Source organism: Stenella coeruleoalba, assembly GCF_951394435.1.
Source record: "Stenella coeruleoalba genome assembly, chromosome: 9".
Taxonomy (NCBI): Eukaryota; Metazoa; Chordata; class Mammalia; order Artiodactyla; family Delphinidae; genus Stenella; species Stenella coeruleoalba.
In genome coordinates this window covers 6,590,913-6,607,481 of record NC_137155.1, presented here as the reverse complement: position 1 = coordinate 6,607,481, position 16,569 = coordinate 6,590,913, and the positions used below count along the sequence as shown (strand labels likewise).

The 16,569-nt window shown below is 50.9% G+C and overlaps 1 protein-coding gene across 1 annotated transcript in view; it reads left to right on the top strand.

Moving 5' to 3' along the window:
- Nucleotides 1-15,710, top strand: part of VOPP1 (VOPP1 WW domain binding protein) — a 90,866-nt gene extending 75,156 nt beyond the window's left edge. The window contains exons 3-5 of the mRNA XM_079931353.1: nt 11-88; nt 5,430-5,566; nt 14,131-15,710. Coding sequence (XP_079787479.1) covers nt 11-88; nt 5,430-5,566; nt 14,131-14,321 — 406 coding nt within the window. The 3' untranslated portion in view covers nt 14,322-15,710. The remainder of the gene's footprint in view (nt 1-10; nt 89-5,429; nt 5,567-14,130) is intronic.
- Nucleotides 15,711-16,569: the final 859 nt, after the last annotated feature.

Below are 16,569 nucleotides of genomic sequence, written 5' to 3'. Positions count from 1 at the left end.
TCTCCCGCAGATGCCGCCCCTACGAGGACTGCTGTGGCTCCAGGTGCTGTGTGCGGGCCCTCTCCATCCAGAGGCTCTGGTATTTTTGGTAGGTCACGACTCTTCCTGGTCTCAGCTGCTCCCCCTGCCCTCCCCCAGGGCTCTGCCCGGTCAGTCTGTCACAGCCAAGGTGACGTCACCTTCCCCTGAGGACGTGGTCTCTGGGTGGCCTCAAGAAAGCAGGTGCGTTGGGCTGGCTTCACGTCAAGCATTTCTGCTCACGGAGTCTGGAGAAAGCTCGTCCCCATTTCCACAGACTTGTGGCTCAGAAAGCAGACTTACTCTTTTGGAAGCTGGACTGTACAGAAGCCGGGTCCTTCAGCGGCTCCTCCACCGATTTCTGAAAGGGAGCTGAGGCCAGTTGTGTTAATCAGAGAATCGGCCCATCTCGTTATAACGTTTCCACTGCCTGGAAATCTTCCGTATTCGCATTGTGTCAGCTGAGTCCTGACGTTCCAGACAGACAGCCCGCATCCTTGCCCATCTTCCAGCTCTACCGGGGGAAGTTGGAAGAGCTGTCTGGAGTCTGTAAGATTGGACCCTGGGAGAGAATGAGGGAGTAAAGCTGACAGGAACCTCCCGTGAGTGGCCACCCTCAGAGGATGCCTGTTTGGAGGTTTGCCTGAAGATTCATCTGACTCTGTAGATAAGAGGTAGGCTTCAGATGACAGAGATGGCAGAGTATGTGTGGGAAAGGATTTGCCTAAAACCAAAAGGGCATTTCCTGTGCCTGCCGCGCTCTCCTCTGCACCACTGCAGAGGTACAGTCTTCGAGGCAAACCCCATGAGGGATTAGGACCCAGCTTTAAGGTTTAAGCTTCTTCATGGGTTTCAGATTCTGACATTCCTGATGTCTAAAGACTTTAAGGCCTTTCCTGAGCATGTGGCGGCAGACACTTGGATTTCTGGTGAGATTTTTGCCTTTGCCTCCTGACGGCTGTTCCTAATGTTTGATTAGGGAAGTCAGCAGGAAGTGGGCACTCCACCTGCCACGTTTTCTTTAATAGGAGACCCTCTTCTTGTTCTCACCATCACCACCTCCTTGATGGGCTTTGGCCATTTGGGGGCTGGACTCACCTGTCACGTCGGGCCCTGAACAGCGCCACGCTGGTGTTGGCTTCTCCCCACCTCCTAGTTGCTAGTGCCTCAAACTCTATAGCAGAAGGAGAACTTTTTTACCCTGAGATTTTCCACATGTTAACACCTCTGTGTACCTAGCAAGGTGGAAGGGACTGGTACCAAAGCTGGGGTGAGGAGGGCCGGGGGAGGGGGCACTTCAGAGCTTTGCCTGGCTTTACACACGCGCCCCCTCAGAACTTGCCTCCCCGGGGTCTTGTGGTTGAGGGTCCCGAAAGGGATCAGCTGTGCTTCAGGTTGGCCTGAAACACCAGGCGAATGATGATGAGATTGTGGAAATGCTCCTAAAAATGAGAAAACGTGTCGACGTTTAGACATCACGTGATTAGAAAGAAGGAAAAATGGAAAGTCCAGGAGAGCTCTGAGGACCTGGCTGCTAGAGCAGCTTCTGTCGACCTTCCCTGGAAGCGTTCGTTCCCTGAGCTGGTAGCCGGTGCTTCTGAGCTGTCGGCCGGTGTCACTTGTCAGGGTCAGGGCACCTCGGCGAGCCAGTGGGTCCCTACACAGAGGCATCTCATGAGAGCCGTGGAAGGGGGGCAGGTCTCCAAGGTCGGGGTGCCAGATACCAGAAGGTTCGGTTGAGTTCTTTGAGTTGAGATTCTGATACCAGATAGCAGCTTCTAAACTGGGGATACAGCCAGAGAGCACCTTGAGATGCAAGCCTGAGGTGCCCCAGCTGAAGTCAGAGGACACAGGGTTTCCGCTCCATGGGTTCCTTCTCTCAGTTATGTGTCTGGTGTGGAGAAGGCCCCACGGCAGCCGGGCTCCTGAAACAGACAGATGTCTAGACACATGGAGAGTTTTAAACCAGTGTTCTGGAAACGAAGCGTGCAGCCTCTGATGCCACAGACGCTGGGGAGAGCTGCACAGCTTCTGACCGGGCCTCAGAGAGGGGCCTTCCCTGCAAAGGGCCCAGCACACTGCACTCAGGGAGGGCCTTCCCTGCGAAGGGCCCAGCACACTGCACTCAGGGAGGGCCTTCCCTGCGAAGGGCCCAGCACACTGCACTCAGAGAGGGCCTTCCCTGCGAAGGGCCCAGCACACTGCACTCAGAGAGGGCCTTCCCTGCGAAGGGCCCAGCACACCGCACTCAGAGGGGGCCTTCCCTGCGAAGGGCCCAGCACACTGCACTCAGAGAGGGCCTTCCCTGCGAAGGGCCCTGCACACTGCACTCAGAGGGGGCCTTCCCTGCGAAGGGCCCAGCACACTGCACTCAGAGGGGGGCTTTCCCTGCGAAGGGCCCAGCACATCGCACTCAGAGAGGGCCTTCCCTGCGAAGGGCCCAGCACACCGCACTCAGAGGGGGGCCTTCCCTGCGAAGGGCCCAGCACACTGCACTCAGAGGGGGGCCTTCCCTGCGAAGGGCCCAGCACACTGCACTCAGAGAGGGCTTTCCCTGCGAAGAGCCCAGCACACTGCACTCAGAGGGGGGCCTTCCCTGCGAAGGGCCCAGCACACTGCACGGGCAGGGACGTAGGCATGCCCCTGGTGAGGGGGTGATGGGGAGCTGGTGTGGGGGCAGGTTTGCAGGGCGGGCAGGAGGTTGGCAGGATGGAGCTGGGCATCGCGCGGAGGGAGGGCGGCTCTCCAAGCTGGTCCCACTTGACTCTGGAGGAATTTGGGCTCCTTACCATAACACAAGAGGTTTTGGAGGAGGATGCTTTCAGAAGTCCCTGCCAGCTCTAAAATCTTAAGTAATCTTTAACCAGGATAGTCAAATGAAATCCCCAGGATCAGAAAAGGTGTGGAGTTGGAGAGCGCACTGCAACAGAGCGCAGCCTGGCAGGGGAGTGCAGCCCTGCTGCCAGGGCTGCCGCGGGGCTGGGGGCTGGGGCAGGCCGGCCCTGGATCTGCAGGGGCTCTGCTGCTGCCTGGGGCCTGCATTGGGAGCTGAGAACTGCTGTTCCAAGTGCTGCGGCAGGGAGGCAGGAAGGGACTGGAAAAACGAATTGAAGAAACCGGATTACTTTTGATGACAGAAAAGGCACATACTTCCTCTCTTGATCCCAGGGAAGCTCCCCGGACCCGCTCAGCAGCGGAAGAGAATGTCTAGGAAACAGTCCTCCTGTAACTCACAGCACTTCCAAGAGCTGCTTTCTTACCGTGGCACGCCTTCCCTCACGGCCACCCTGCTTCCTCTCGCTGCTACCAGAAGCTCATTCCCCTGCACCCTTGTTACTTTCTCTCACACTGCTGCTTCAGTAAGGACTGAGTCTGATGATTGCCCCTAAGCCGGGAGCTGGTCTCCTGCCATGTGACTTTGTTCTTATTTGTTTGCACCTGTGTGCTCGCCAGCAGCCCACGGTGTGAGGTGTGTATCACTTTTATGTGTCTAGGAAGAAATATGTATTCCATTTGACGGTGTAACCGACATTTTGGCTTGTCTCGTGGAAGAGACCGAGACCTCGTATGGCTTCTGCATTTCTGATCCAGAGAGCCTGGTCCCTTGGGAGCGAGCAGTAGTGTTACTGAGAAGGGAAACCCTCACGTGCATTTAGCTTCCCTGTGCCTTACCTTTCTGCCCAGGTGTTTAGAGTTGGACCCAGGGTTGAACGTAAGATTATCATGGAGTCCAGATGAAGCTGTCCCCTTGGGCTTCCAGCATCTGACTTCGGAGAGGGCCTTGTTTTGCACACCTTGGATTCCTCTAGCTCCCCAGGACTGCGCCCCTCTGACCCCCTCCCCATCTGCAGCTCACAGCTGTCCTCTCCGGGTCTCTCACCCACCCAGCTTTTCCTGTGGGAGCACCTGTGCTGTTCTTTCCACCCAGAAAGAAAGCTCCTTCCCTTCCCTTCAATTTGTCTCTTTCTTTCCATCATTCAGACTCAGCTCAGATGTTGCTCCTCGCTCTGACAGATGCCCTTGTTAACCCTCCTGTTGCATTGAACTGTACCCTTGAAACGATGAACACAATTGTGTGTTATGCATGTTTTACCCGCCACTCCCACCCCGAACCTGTGTTGTATCCTTGCTTTTCTTAGCGCTATCAGAGCTGTAAATAAACACTTTTGTTAATTTGTTGTTTACTGTCCCCCTCCTCTATGAGAACTCAAGTTCAGTGAGGGGGAGACCCCACCTGTCTTACGCCCTGGAATGCACAGACTGGTGCTGGGAGAATTTTTGTTGAATGAATAATGAATTAGACGAGAGATCAGAAAGCCACAATTTCAGTCCTTTTCCTGAATCATTTCCTGTCTGGTGCCCCTGATCTTTGTTCGTGTTCAGCGCTCCAGGGTTGTCCGGTAAACGCTTACGGACTGACGAATGGACTTAATTTAACCCTTAACATTATGTTAATTATTCTTGAAGGCTTTGTTGTCTCCTCTTTCCTTAAATTTCATTTGTGTGTGGACAGGTGCCTTTAGACCATGACATGGCCAGCTCTGCTGTGTGTGCACCCTTCACAAGAGTGTGCGTGCGTGTTGAGTGAGGTTCTGGAAGGTTCTGAGTCCCATCGTCATATCAGTTTAGAGATGGGCAAGTTTCTCAGTTATGTCTGTGTGGAACAGACAACTCGGCCCTTCTCAGAATGACTCCCCCTGTTTCTAGAAAAACAGGTGTAGTGCAAATGTGAGGTGGGAAGAGTCATTCATTATTTATTGAATGCCAGTGATACATCTGAGAATTCTTAGATGATTTGGACAAAGGTCCGATCCTTAGCCGTCCGCTCTGTGTCCATTAGACTGTAGGGTCATGGTAGAAGGTTCAGCCATACTTAGAACCTAGAGATTTAAAAACAGACTGTTTATTGATTGTGAGTGTTTTCTCTATTCCTATAGCTTCTCTCTAATTAAGAAGTGCTCTAGGAAGGGCACTTAAAAAAATTTTTTTTATGGATGTTCATATAATAACGGAGAGAAAACTGCTAGAAAGGATCACGTGCTTACTCTTCTTGCTTTGACAGTAAAGAAAAATGGGGGAAATAGACAGCGAAGACCAGCAGTAGTGTTCAAACTGGATTGAAAAGGCATCTCCCGTTTTGACTAAAATATCGAGTTGAGGTCAGGAAGGTAATTGCACCAGCCCTTTGAAGCCAACAGCCATCTGGAGCTTTGAAGCAGAAAGCTCACTTCGAGAGCTTCTCAGCACGAGTGGCCTCCATCCAGGGGCACCCAGAGCTCTGCAAGCCAGCTGTCTCCCTGGTGTGCTCCACCGGGCCCGTCCCGGGGGAAGGTGGTCGGGGAGGACCAGCCAGGGAGGCCTGCCGTCTGCCCGGGCCTCTGCCTGGGGCCTCACCCTGTGCTCTCGCCCAGGTTCCTCCTGATGATGGGCGTGCTCTTCTGCTGTGGAGCCGGCTTCTTCATCCGGAGGCGCATGTACCCCCCGCCGCTGATCGAGGAGCCGGCGTTCAACGTGTCCTACACCAGGCAGCCCCCGAACCCCACTCCAGGTCAGCCAAGCCCTCTGTCCTTGTCTCTCCTCCTTTCAGTTTACATGTTCTCTGTAAGCATGTTCTCTGCCACGGAATATGCTGGAAGAAAAAATTCAGGCCATGCTTATTCATTTAAGTTCTGATGATCAACCTTCCTGTGCATCTGTGCTGCTGGCAAGTGCACTGTCTGCTGTGTTGCATGTCTGTCGCCTCTTATTCTTACCTAATTATTGGTGCATCTTTTATGCATGTTTATGCAGGACATTATTTGCTCTTTTTTCCTAAAAATTATTTCACGTGTAAATTTTTATGTAGAAACTGTACTGTCCATGATATTCTTAATGCTTCTGGACTAAATATTAATCGTGTTACTAAATGGTGATTTGCTTAGATAGTCTGTCCTTGCTGATCACTTGTTTTCTTTTGTTTTGCTTTTCATTCGTTCATTCAATAAGCGTTTGCTGTGCGTTTATGCGTATTGTGAGTACTTATTAGTTGTGCTGCTATGGACACGTCTGCACAAGTTACATTTGGCCTATTTAGGGAACATTACCCGGAGTGGTGCCCCAGGGTCAAAAAGAATTCGTGGTTTCCTAATTCTTATAAAATGCTGCTTTAACTACCTAAACCTCAGACATACTGTGGTGGGTGAATTCAAGTTTCCCTCGGGACACGAGCCCGTTCCTTGTTTTGAAATTACATGTGAGATGATGCCCTTCCCTTTGGGGGCAGGGGGCGCCAGGGACTCTGCAGGGCTGGGGAGGCACTGCTCCTTGAGCTCCTGTCTTTGGGCCTGGGTGGTGGGCCAGTGGCTGCGTGGCTCCCCTGCGTGCCACCTGCCCCGTCAGGCTTCCCACCTCCAGAGTGTGGGCGGGTTCCCTCTATTCATCACACGCCACAGGGAGACAGTCGGACATCTAGAGTTCTGTTCCAGTGTTTACAGAGTTCCGGTTCTGTAAGATAAGTCCTAAGATCTGCTGTACAGCGTGGGACCTATAGTTAGTAACGCTGTGTCGTACACTCACGCCTTTGCTGAGTGGAGGTCTTATGTTGTGTCATCACAAATTCAGAGGGCAGCAGGAAATGCTTGGAGGTGATGGACAGGTTTATGGCATATACTGTGGTGACGGCTTCACGGTATATATGTATGTTGAAACTCATCAAGTTGTAGACGTTACATATGTTCACCTTTTTGTATGTCAGTCACACCTCAAAGAGAAAAGAAAGAAGTTGGGGGATTGAGCGTGGGAAGAGCTCTCTCTCATCTGCCCTTTAGACACAGAGATGCAGAGATGGGCATTTGCTGGTCTGTGTTTTATAGTTTTATTCCACCAAACACTCCGCCGGGTTTTCTTTTATTATTTTTTAAAACGTTGCTGAAAATCTGAATATGTGCTTTCCACAACAGTTCTGAGGTTGCTGTAGCTTAAACTTTCTCTCAGGGTTAGTACCACTTTTCATGCAGAAGTGGATTTTTATTCTTTCATATTTGGAAAGATTTGAATAGCTTCAAATCTATGCTCCAGCATAGGGCAAAGTGAAAATTTTCAGTTAAAATGGGAGGCCAAACCTAGATTTTATCTGGCTTAGTCTGAGTTGTCAGTCCTTTGATTTTTTTTTTTTTTTCAAGAAGCAGACAGTAGATCAGAGAAATGGGTAAAAGGCTAATGAATTTCCTTTTCCTTCTGTCTTCATGACATGGATTTTTAGTGGCCTGTGTGGCCACAGACGCAAGATGCCGCGTGTGCTTCGCCCACAGCGTCAGGCCTGGGCTGGGGCCCGGGAGCGGAGCTGCCTGCACACAGCGGCCTCTTTTCTGCCTTTTTTTTTTTTTTTTTGCGGTACATGGGCCTCTCACTGTTGTGGCCTCTCCCGTTGCAGAGCACAGGCTCCAGACGCGCAGGCTCAGTGAATGACGTATCAATGAAAAATTAATACAAAAACATATGCAATGTAAGTGAACTGACATTTAAAGGTAAATTCATAGCCTTATTCTTTGTTACAAGTTTAAAATAAGAAAGTGAATTAGCTGACCTCTCCTTGAAAGAGGTTCAGAAATTAATAAACTCACAGAAAGCAGTAAGAAGTACATAATAAAAAATAAAAATTAATTACAGGAAAAAGAAAAATCGATTTGCAGATCTAAAAGTTAGTGCTTGGTGAAAGGCAATAAAAGTAAATGATATTGCTAATATAGGTCCAGAAAAAACTTTAGTTGGAAAAGATACATGCACCCCTATGTTCACAGCAGCAGTATTTGCAATAGGCAAGACATGGAAGCAACCTAATGTCCATCGACAGATAAATGGCTAAGGAAGATGTGGCACATATACACAAAGGAATATTACTCAGCCATAAAAAGAATGAAATGATGCCATTTGCAGCAACATGGATGGACTTATCATATTAAGTGAAGTAAGTCAGAAAGAGAAAGACAAATACCATATGATATCACTTACATGTAGACTCTAAAATATGACACAAGTGAACTTCTCTACAAAACAGAAACAGGCTCACAGCCATAAAGAACAGACTTGTGGTTTCCAAGGGGGAAAGGGGTGGGAGAGGGATGGAGTGGGCGTTTGGGATTTCCAGATGCAAACTATTATGTATAGAATGGATAAACAACAAGATCCTGCTGTATAGCACAGGGAACTATATTCAATATCCTGTAATAAACCATAATGGAAAAGAATATAAAAAAGAATATATATATATGTCACTTTGCTGTACAGCAGAAATTAACACAACGTTGTAAATCAACTGTACTTCAATAAAGTAAATTTTAAATAAAGTAAATGACATTGCCAATCCCATCCCTGATAAATCTAATTAGTAAAGCTGGATAAAGAAGAAGTAAAATCATAAATTGAAACATTACATATCCAGAGATAAAAAAAAAATTACAAAGAAGTACTCCTGAAATGGAAAATTTTGGTAAGATAGGAAAGTGTACATTACCAAAGATTCATTAGAATATTGAAAATTTCAGTGGTCCACAAAGCAAGCAAGAGTTTGAGGATGTTTTCAAAGAGTTAGCTCTCAGAATGGCTCCAAATTCATATGGTATCTTTGAAACTTTTAAGAAACAGTTCATGTCAATGCTTATGAATTACTACAAGTATAGAAAGTTATGGAAATTACCTAATTTGTTTTGTAAAGCTAGTATAACTTGTAGAACTAGTGTAACCAAAGTAAAATTATATTGGATCATGTTTAATGATCGTAAATACAAAAATCTTGGGAAACGGAATTAAACAGTGTGTCTGCTCGGTTGGGGCGCTTGTCAGTCGACGCATCTCTGCTGAATCTAGGGCTCCCTCTCAAATCGCACAGACACTCTCAAGGAGGAAGAGACGATGGCTGCAAGGGGTGGAATAACTTCAAGTCTCCGGAGAAGGAGGCTGTGGCCGGCTTAAGAGCGCAGCCCGGGGCGGGTGGTGGAGCCCGGGGAGCCTGGGCCGTGACAGCCCCCAGCCAAGCCCTTAGTCCTCGGATGGCGCCCAGAATGTCGGTCCCTCACGTCACCAGCCTTCTCTGGTTTTGCCCGTCCCTCTTTAGCCGGAACTTCTTCCCCCATTTCCTCACCCCGTTGTGAGACACACGCCACAGTGGAAACAGCCTGGGCTTGCCAGTACACTACTGGGTGCAAATTCCAGCGCCTCCATGTGGCAGCTGTGTGACCTTGGCACGTTTTGTCTCGCTGAGCCTCCGTGTCTTCAGGAAAGTGGATGCAAGGCCGATACCCTTGCTGTCCCCACCGCGCCCTCCGCATAGGGTAGAGATGCAATGCAGGTGAGGGAACAGCGGGGGCAGCGGTGTGGCTGCAGCCGTTTTGCCCACTTCTCCTGGTCCTTTCCTCTCTATCTCCTGGAGAAACAGTCTTCCTCTAACTCCAGCTTCTTCACAGACGCTCTGTCTTTTCTTTCTCTAACTAAACCATCTACCGTAAGCCTTCAGAATTGAAGGGCAAGTTCTCTTCTCCCACATTCCGCCCCCGCTAAGTTAGGGAGATGGTGCAGGTGTCCCCTTGTCTCCTGGCCATCATTTCTGTACCCTTACAGTCCCGGCTACTTTGAATCCCATGCCAGTTGGCTGTGCCGCTCTTTGTCACCATTTTGCTACTGTCTGTGAGCATCTCTTCTTTGAGGACTTTGGAATGTGTCTGCTCAAATCACCGACCCGCAGTGGCACGCAGTACAGAGGCTGCCTGTGTGAGCGCCGGGTCCTTCTTCCCACGCACGGAACTGTGGGTCCCTGTGTGCTGCTTCTCTCTGCCCAATTGACAGGACGTGTTGGGTGCCCTCCTGTGTACCAGGCTCCTTGCTAGACAGTGGGGTTCAAATGTTGAACCAGGCTTATAAGGTCCCTGCCATCATTGAGCTTATATTCTCTGTAGAAATCCTCTCTCTTTCCTGTATTTCTGCCCCTACCCCTATAAACGCACTCAAGCATTTCCCATCCTTAAAAATACTTCTGCCGTAAGAATATACAGTGGGGCAAACACAGTCTCTTCAGTAAGTGGTGCTGGGAAAACTAGACAGCTACATGTAAAAGAATGAAATTAGAATATTTTCTCATACCATATACAAAAATAAACTCAAAATGGATTAAAGACCTAAACGTAAGCCCTGAAACATAAAACTCCTAGGAGACAACGTAAAGCAGAACCCTCTTTGACATAAGTCAGCAATATTTTTTTTTGGATCTGTCTCCTAAGGCAAAGGAAACAAAAGCAAAAATAAACAAATAGGACTACATCAAACTAAAAAGCTTTTAACAGGGAAGGAAACCATCGTCAAAACAAAAAGGGAACCTTCTGAATGGGAGAAAATATTTGCAAATCATATATAAGGGGTTAATATCCAAAATATATAAAGAACTCATGCAACTCAACAACAAAAAAACCAAACAACCTGATTAAAAAATGGGCAGAAGACCTGAACAGACGTATTTCCAGAGAAGATATCCAGATGGCCAATAGGCACGTGAAAGGACGCTCAGCATCACTGATCACCAGGGAAATGCAAATCAGAGTCACACCGAGATATCACCTCACACCTGTCAGAATGGCTAACATCAACAAGTTAGCAAGGATGTGGAGAAAAGGGAACCCTGTGCACTGCTGGTGGGACTATAAGTTGGTGCAGCCACTATGGAAAACAGCATGGAGGTTCCTCAAAAAACTAAAAATAGAACTAATAGAAATAAAATGATCCTGCAGTTCTACTCCTGGGTAAAACATCCAAAGAAAATGAAAACACTGATTTGAAAAGTACATGCCACCCAGTATTCTCAGCAGCTCTATGTACAGCAGCCAAAATACGGAAGTAAACTAAGTGTCCATCAACAGATGAACGGATAAGAAGACCTGGTGTATATGTGTGTGTGGATATATATATACTGCATTACACACACACACACACACACACACACACACACAATGGACTATTACTCAGCCATAAAAAAGAATAAATTTTTGCCATTTATAACAATGTGGATGGACCTGGAGGGTATTATGCTAAGTGAAGTCAGTCAGACAGAGAAAGACAGACACTGTTATCACTTATATGTGGGATCTAAAAAAATACAACGAATGAATATAACAACACAGAAGCAGACTCACAGACAGAGAGAGCAAACTAGTGGTTACCAGTGGGGAGAGGGAAGGATGGAGGGGCAAGATGGGGTAGGAGGTTAAGAGGTACAAACTGCTATGTCTAAAATAATAAACAAGGATATATTGTACAGCCCAGGGAAATATAGCCATTATTTTGTAATAACTTGAAATGGAGTATAATCTATAAAAATTCAGAATCACTGTGTTGTACACCTGAAACTAATATAATCTTGTAAATCAACTGTACCTTAATTTAAAGCAGTTTTTTTCTGTTTGTTTTGTTTTGGCTGCGTTGGGTCTTTGTTGCTGCACGCGGGCTTTCTCTAGTTGCGGTTAGCCGGGGCTACTATTCGTTGCAATGCACGGGCTTCTCATTGCAGTGGCTTCTCTTGTTGTGGAGCACAGGCTCTAGGCACGTGCGCTTCAGTAGTTGTGGCACACAGGCTCAGTCGTTGTGGCTCACGGGCTCTAGATGGCAGGCTCAGTAGTTGTGGCGCACGGGCTTAGTTGCTCCGCGGCATGTGGGATCCTCCTGGACCAGTGATTGAACCCGTGTCTCCTGCATTGGCAGGCGGATTCTTAACCACTGCGCCACCAGGGAATTCCCTTAAAGCAGTTTTTTAAAGAATAAAAAAAAACCAAAAAACACGTCTGCCCTTGTCATGCATCCCTTTAGCCACCACTCCTCCCCTCTGGTCTTCACCCCTTACCCTGGAGCAGCTGTTTGCCCCGGCAGCTGGGCTTCTGTGCCAGCCATGGTGCTGAAACCGCTGGCCAGAAATCCCGAATGTCCTGTGGGCTGATAAGGCGCGGTGCTGCCCTGTTCCCTCCTGAACCCCGCCCGGTGACACAGCTCCCGCCTCACTGCTTCACTCTTTCCTCGCATTCTCCTTTCATTCTTTGCTGCCGCCTACGCCTCCTGTGTTTCTCCTCGTCTGAATGCTGGTCTTGTCTGCGCTGCTCTCCCCAGCCGTCCTCTGGCCCTTCTACACACTCCTCCTGGGAGGTTTCGGCCAAGGCCACGTCTGTGCTGCTACTTCCACAAAGAAGGCCCCCAGAGCTGCCTGGGCTCCCGCGGGCCCTGCCCTTTTCCTCTGTCCCCTCTCTCGCCTGGTGGGCCCCTTATCAACACCAGAAGCCGGGCCTTTCCGACGCAGGCCTCTCCTCCTCCCGACGCGCTCCACACTGAGCTGGTCCCGGGTCCTTGGATACACCTCCTGGGCCCCTCTCTCGTTCTCTCGTCCCCATTTCTTCTCTCATATTCAGAGGCTTCCATTGTGTCTTTCCTGGACTCTTACATTAGCCTCTTTTTATTCATCTTTAACTTTTTATTTGTATAAAATATAAAGGGATTCAGAGATAAATAAAATATAATCTCTGCCCCTGAGAAGCGCACGGTCCTGGCTGGTCACGGGCTCGTATACAAACATGTCTTGTAAACGAGCCCGTCTCCTGGCAGCAGGCAAGATGCACCAGGAGAAGCAGGTGCCGTCTGTTGGGCCACACAGGTGTGAGACGAGGCAGGAGCTGATGAAGGTGCCACCCGTGGCTGATGGCCGGCCTCCCGACACCCTTGAGTGCCTCTCTGGCCAGGTGTTTCTGTCCTGTACTCTCTCCTTCAGCACACCTGTAGATTTCCAAGACATCCTGCACACCTCGGTGGGCATCTTTCCGGGAATCTGACCTTTATTCAGTTAAACTGTGGCAGAGGAAGATTTGCACAAAAAAAGACCCTACACGATACACACACAGAGACGACCTCTCTGGTGCCCGAGCGTCTCCTGGGTTGAATGAGGCCTAACTCAGATACACCTGATTTCACTTGTGAACTTAGCCCAGCCCACATAAAACCCGGAGCCCACAGTTTCTCTTCTTGATTCTTTAATTGTTTAGTCAGTATCCTGTCATGTTGTCAACACGATCAGAAAAAGCAGATCTAAGGAATAGGCTCCAAAGCAGCAGCTCAGGTATTTCTACTGTTAACATGAGAGGTAGGGGCCTTCCCCAGTGGCGCAGTGTTTGAGAGTCCACCTGCCGATGCAGGGGACGCGGGTTCGTGCCCCGGTCCGGGAGGATCCCACATGCCGCGGAGCGGCTGGGCCCGTGAGCCATGGCCGCTGAGCTTGCGCGTCCGGAGCCTGTGCTCCGCAACGGGAGAGGCCACAGCAGTGAGAGGCCCGCGTACCGCAAAAAAAAAAAAAAAAAAAAAGAGAGAGAGAGTTAGGGCTAGATTTGGGGCAGGGTGACCAGTATATTCCCTCTTGTCACCGTCTATGCTCTCTGGACCCCCGTGCCCTGCACCCTGGCTCGCAGCAGGGCTCAGCCTGCATCCTACAGCCTCTCCTTGAGACAAGAGCATCCTTCTCCTGCAGCGTCCAGGGCAGGGAGAGTCCACAGACACGTCAGCCCACCCCGCTGGCATCCGCCCCTTAGGTCGTCGCCTTATCTGGGAACTGGGTTCACCTGGATGACAGGTAATCGGCCCTGATTAAACGTTAATCCAGCAGGTGGGAGTGGAGCTGATCCTTCAGCAAACTGTTCTCAGAAAGTGCGTGGAGGTGCCGGTGATGATTCTGGCCGAGATTCGGGAACACAGGGTCCTCTTGTCAGTTCTCTCTGAGTTGACTCACCTTTCCACGCCCAGGCTGTTTAGGCTGTAAGGGACACTCGGCCCTCTCCGTTGGTAATTTCTTGGTGCACCTCCCCAGGGTCTTGGCAGGGCTGCCCTGCGTGTCACTCCCACACCTATCCCGCTAATGTCCCTCCATCACTTAGACGCCCTCTTGGGTTGTGGTGCTTTCTGGCTGTCGGCATCCAGTAGAGGAGAAGCTCCAGGAGGCCAGGGCTGGCATGTCGCCTTTGCTCGTCACCTGATCCCAGGTGCCCTGCTGTGTCTGGGCCCTGGCGGTGATGGGCTGTGGGTTTTTGCTGCTGCGCTCACATCTGCTTACCTGTCTTTCAGGAGCCCAGCAGCTGGGGCTGCCGTTTTACACCGACCCTGGAGGACCAGGGGTCAATCCTGCTGGGAACCCTGTGGCGATGGCTTTCCAGGTCCAACCCAACTCACCCCAGGGAAGCATGGCCTACCCACCACCCCCTTCCTACTGCAACACGCCACCGCCCCCCTATGAACAGGTGGTGAAGGCCAAGTAGCCGGGAGCGGCCTGGCACCTGCCTGTGCAACTGGCCGGGGAGGCCGAGGGAGGCTGTCACCCGCCCTCCCTGGCGCCCCATCACTGTTCACCTCCAGGAATGGTCTTCTGAGCCACTAAGGGCAAATTCCTTTCTGATATCTTCAAAGCAAGCACAGCTTCCTTTCAAGCTTTCCTCGGAGGACCAGTATTTAAATTCACCCCGTGTCTCGTCTGTTGCTTCTGTTTCCAATGTCATCTGTCCTCTGGCCGAGTGGACAGTCCCGAGGGTTGACCCCCAAGGGTGGCGCACCCAGACCCTCAGGGGAGAGACCCCGGCAGAAGGTGAGGCAGGGCGCGTGCAGGTGAGTACGCGCGAACGCAAGGAGGGGCCCAGGGCGCCCGGAAGGCCCCCCACACGGCAGGTGGCCCGTCTGAAATGAGGCACCACGGGGCCAGCTGTGTGAGCCCCTTGCCCGTCAGTCTTCCCCTTCCAAAGGCTCTCAGAGAAACAGGCGTGGGCAGCGCAGCCTCGGAGCCCTCGCTTCTCCATCCCCTTCCTGAAGACCAGAGCTGCCCTCTGCACAGCCAGGGCGGGGAGAGCCCTGGGCACGGCTTGCACCTCAAGGAGATGGGGATCCAGAATCAGGCCAAGCCGCTGTCTATAGTTACCTGAAGGTCACTAAGGAACGTTATTTAAATTCATGGGAAATTGCCCCCTGCCTCCAACCGGACATTGTGTTTGATGAGCTCTTGGTCTGACTTGGGGAAAAAAGTGTTCGAGCCCTTTTCAGTGTGTCCTGTGGAAGGTGGCGTGGAGTCCTGTCCTGAGGTCAGACTCGGAGTCTTTCCTGGACATCGGCAGCTCTCTGGCCTGGGATCACGGCCAGGCAGCTCTGCGCCCTCCCCTGAGGTAGCTCTGACGGTGCGTTGTGATGGACGCTTTCAAAGCAGACAGGCACATCCGGCTGGGAAGCCACGTCAGCCTCTGGAGAGAGGTGTCCCGGCAGGGCACAGTCAGTGGCTCGAGCCTGGGTTGGGCAGGCCTGGGCCCTGGCTGGTTGGCCTCAGCAGGTGTACGCCGGGCTCCGAACAGGAGGAGCTTGCTAAGAAAGAGACGGGAACGCAAGACCCCAGGACTGCAGAGCGATCTCTTCAGAAAGGACTGAACAGATTTCACTGATGATGAGTTCACCAAAATTAGAATAAAGAAGATCTGGTTGGAAATGCAAAGCCTGGCTCAGAAACCTCTCTGGCCCTGGGATCACAGGTAGTCCTGGGGTTGTCAGGAGGCCGGGGTCCTGTTCCTCTGCGTAGCGAGTACTGCCCACGATCGCGTATTTAAACCCAGAGTGAGCCCTGACAGGTCACGTACAGGAAGGGCAAAGCCGCGTAGCCGAGACATGTAGATCCCTGTATATGTAGTGGTGGGGCGAAGTGCTTTTTTTTTTTTTTGGCGGTACGCGGGCCTCTCACTGCTGTGGCCTCTCCCGTTGCGGAGCACAGGCTCCGGACGCACAGGCTCAGCGGCCATGGCTCACGGGCCAAGCCGCTCCGCGGCATGTGGGATCTTCCCGGACCAGGGCATGAACCCGCGTCCCCTGCATCGGCAGGCCAACTCTCAACCGCTGCGCCACCGGGGAAGCCCAGAGTGCTTATTTTTGAAATGAACTCAACAGAGCCTCTTGAGGAGTTGTCACTCATTGAACCTGAGCGTCAGGACATCTCACCGAGTAGATACTGAGGGTTTTCATTCCCTAGCCCTAGTCTCCGTGTCCCTGCTCTACTGGGACACGTCTGTGGCATAGGAGTGAGGAATCAGGATGGGGCCACAGTGACTTACCTTTTCTAAGGGTGGGGAACCTGGGAGCCTCCCCGGGAATTCCACAGGACACTCCTGCAGCCAGATGAACCCCTTGGAAACAATCTGTGAACACGGATGCTGCTGCCGGTGTCTTTGACCACCGAGTGTGACCTCCGAACTCCTGGGCCCAACGTCAGTACCTCCCCGCACTCAAGTCCTTGATTCGAATGAGACAGCAAAGCGCAACATTTGCTGTTTACAACCCAGGACAACTACATGGGTCCAGAAGGTCCTCTTCCTCCAGGTCATTCGTTTTGCATTTTCAGGCCCAGTTTCTCCCTTTACTGTTCCGATGAGGAAGCGCGCCGAGAGCTGCCCCTGGCGTTGGCCTGGGTGCAGCTGCGTAGCCACCCAAATGTCCGTGACGAAATTTTGTTTATCTTTTTGATGGCAAATGATCTTGAGA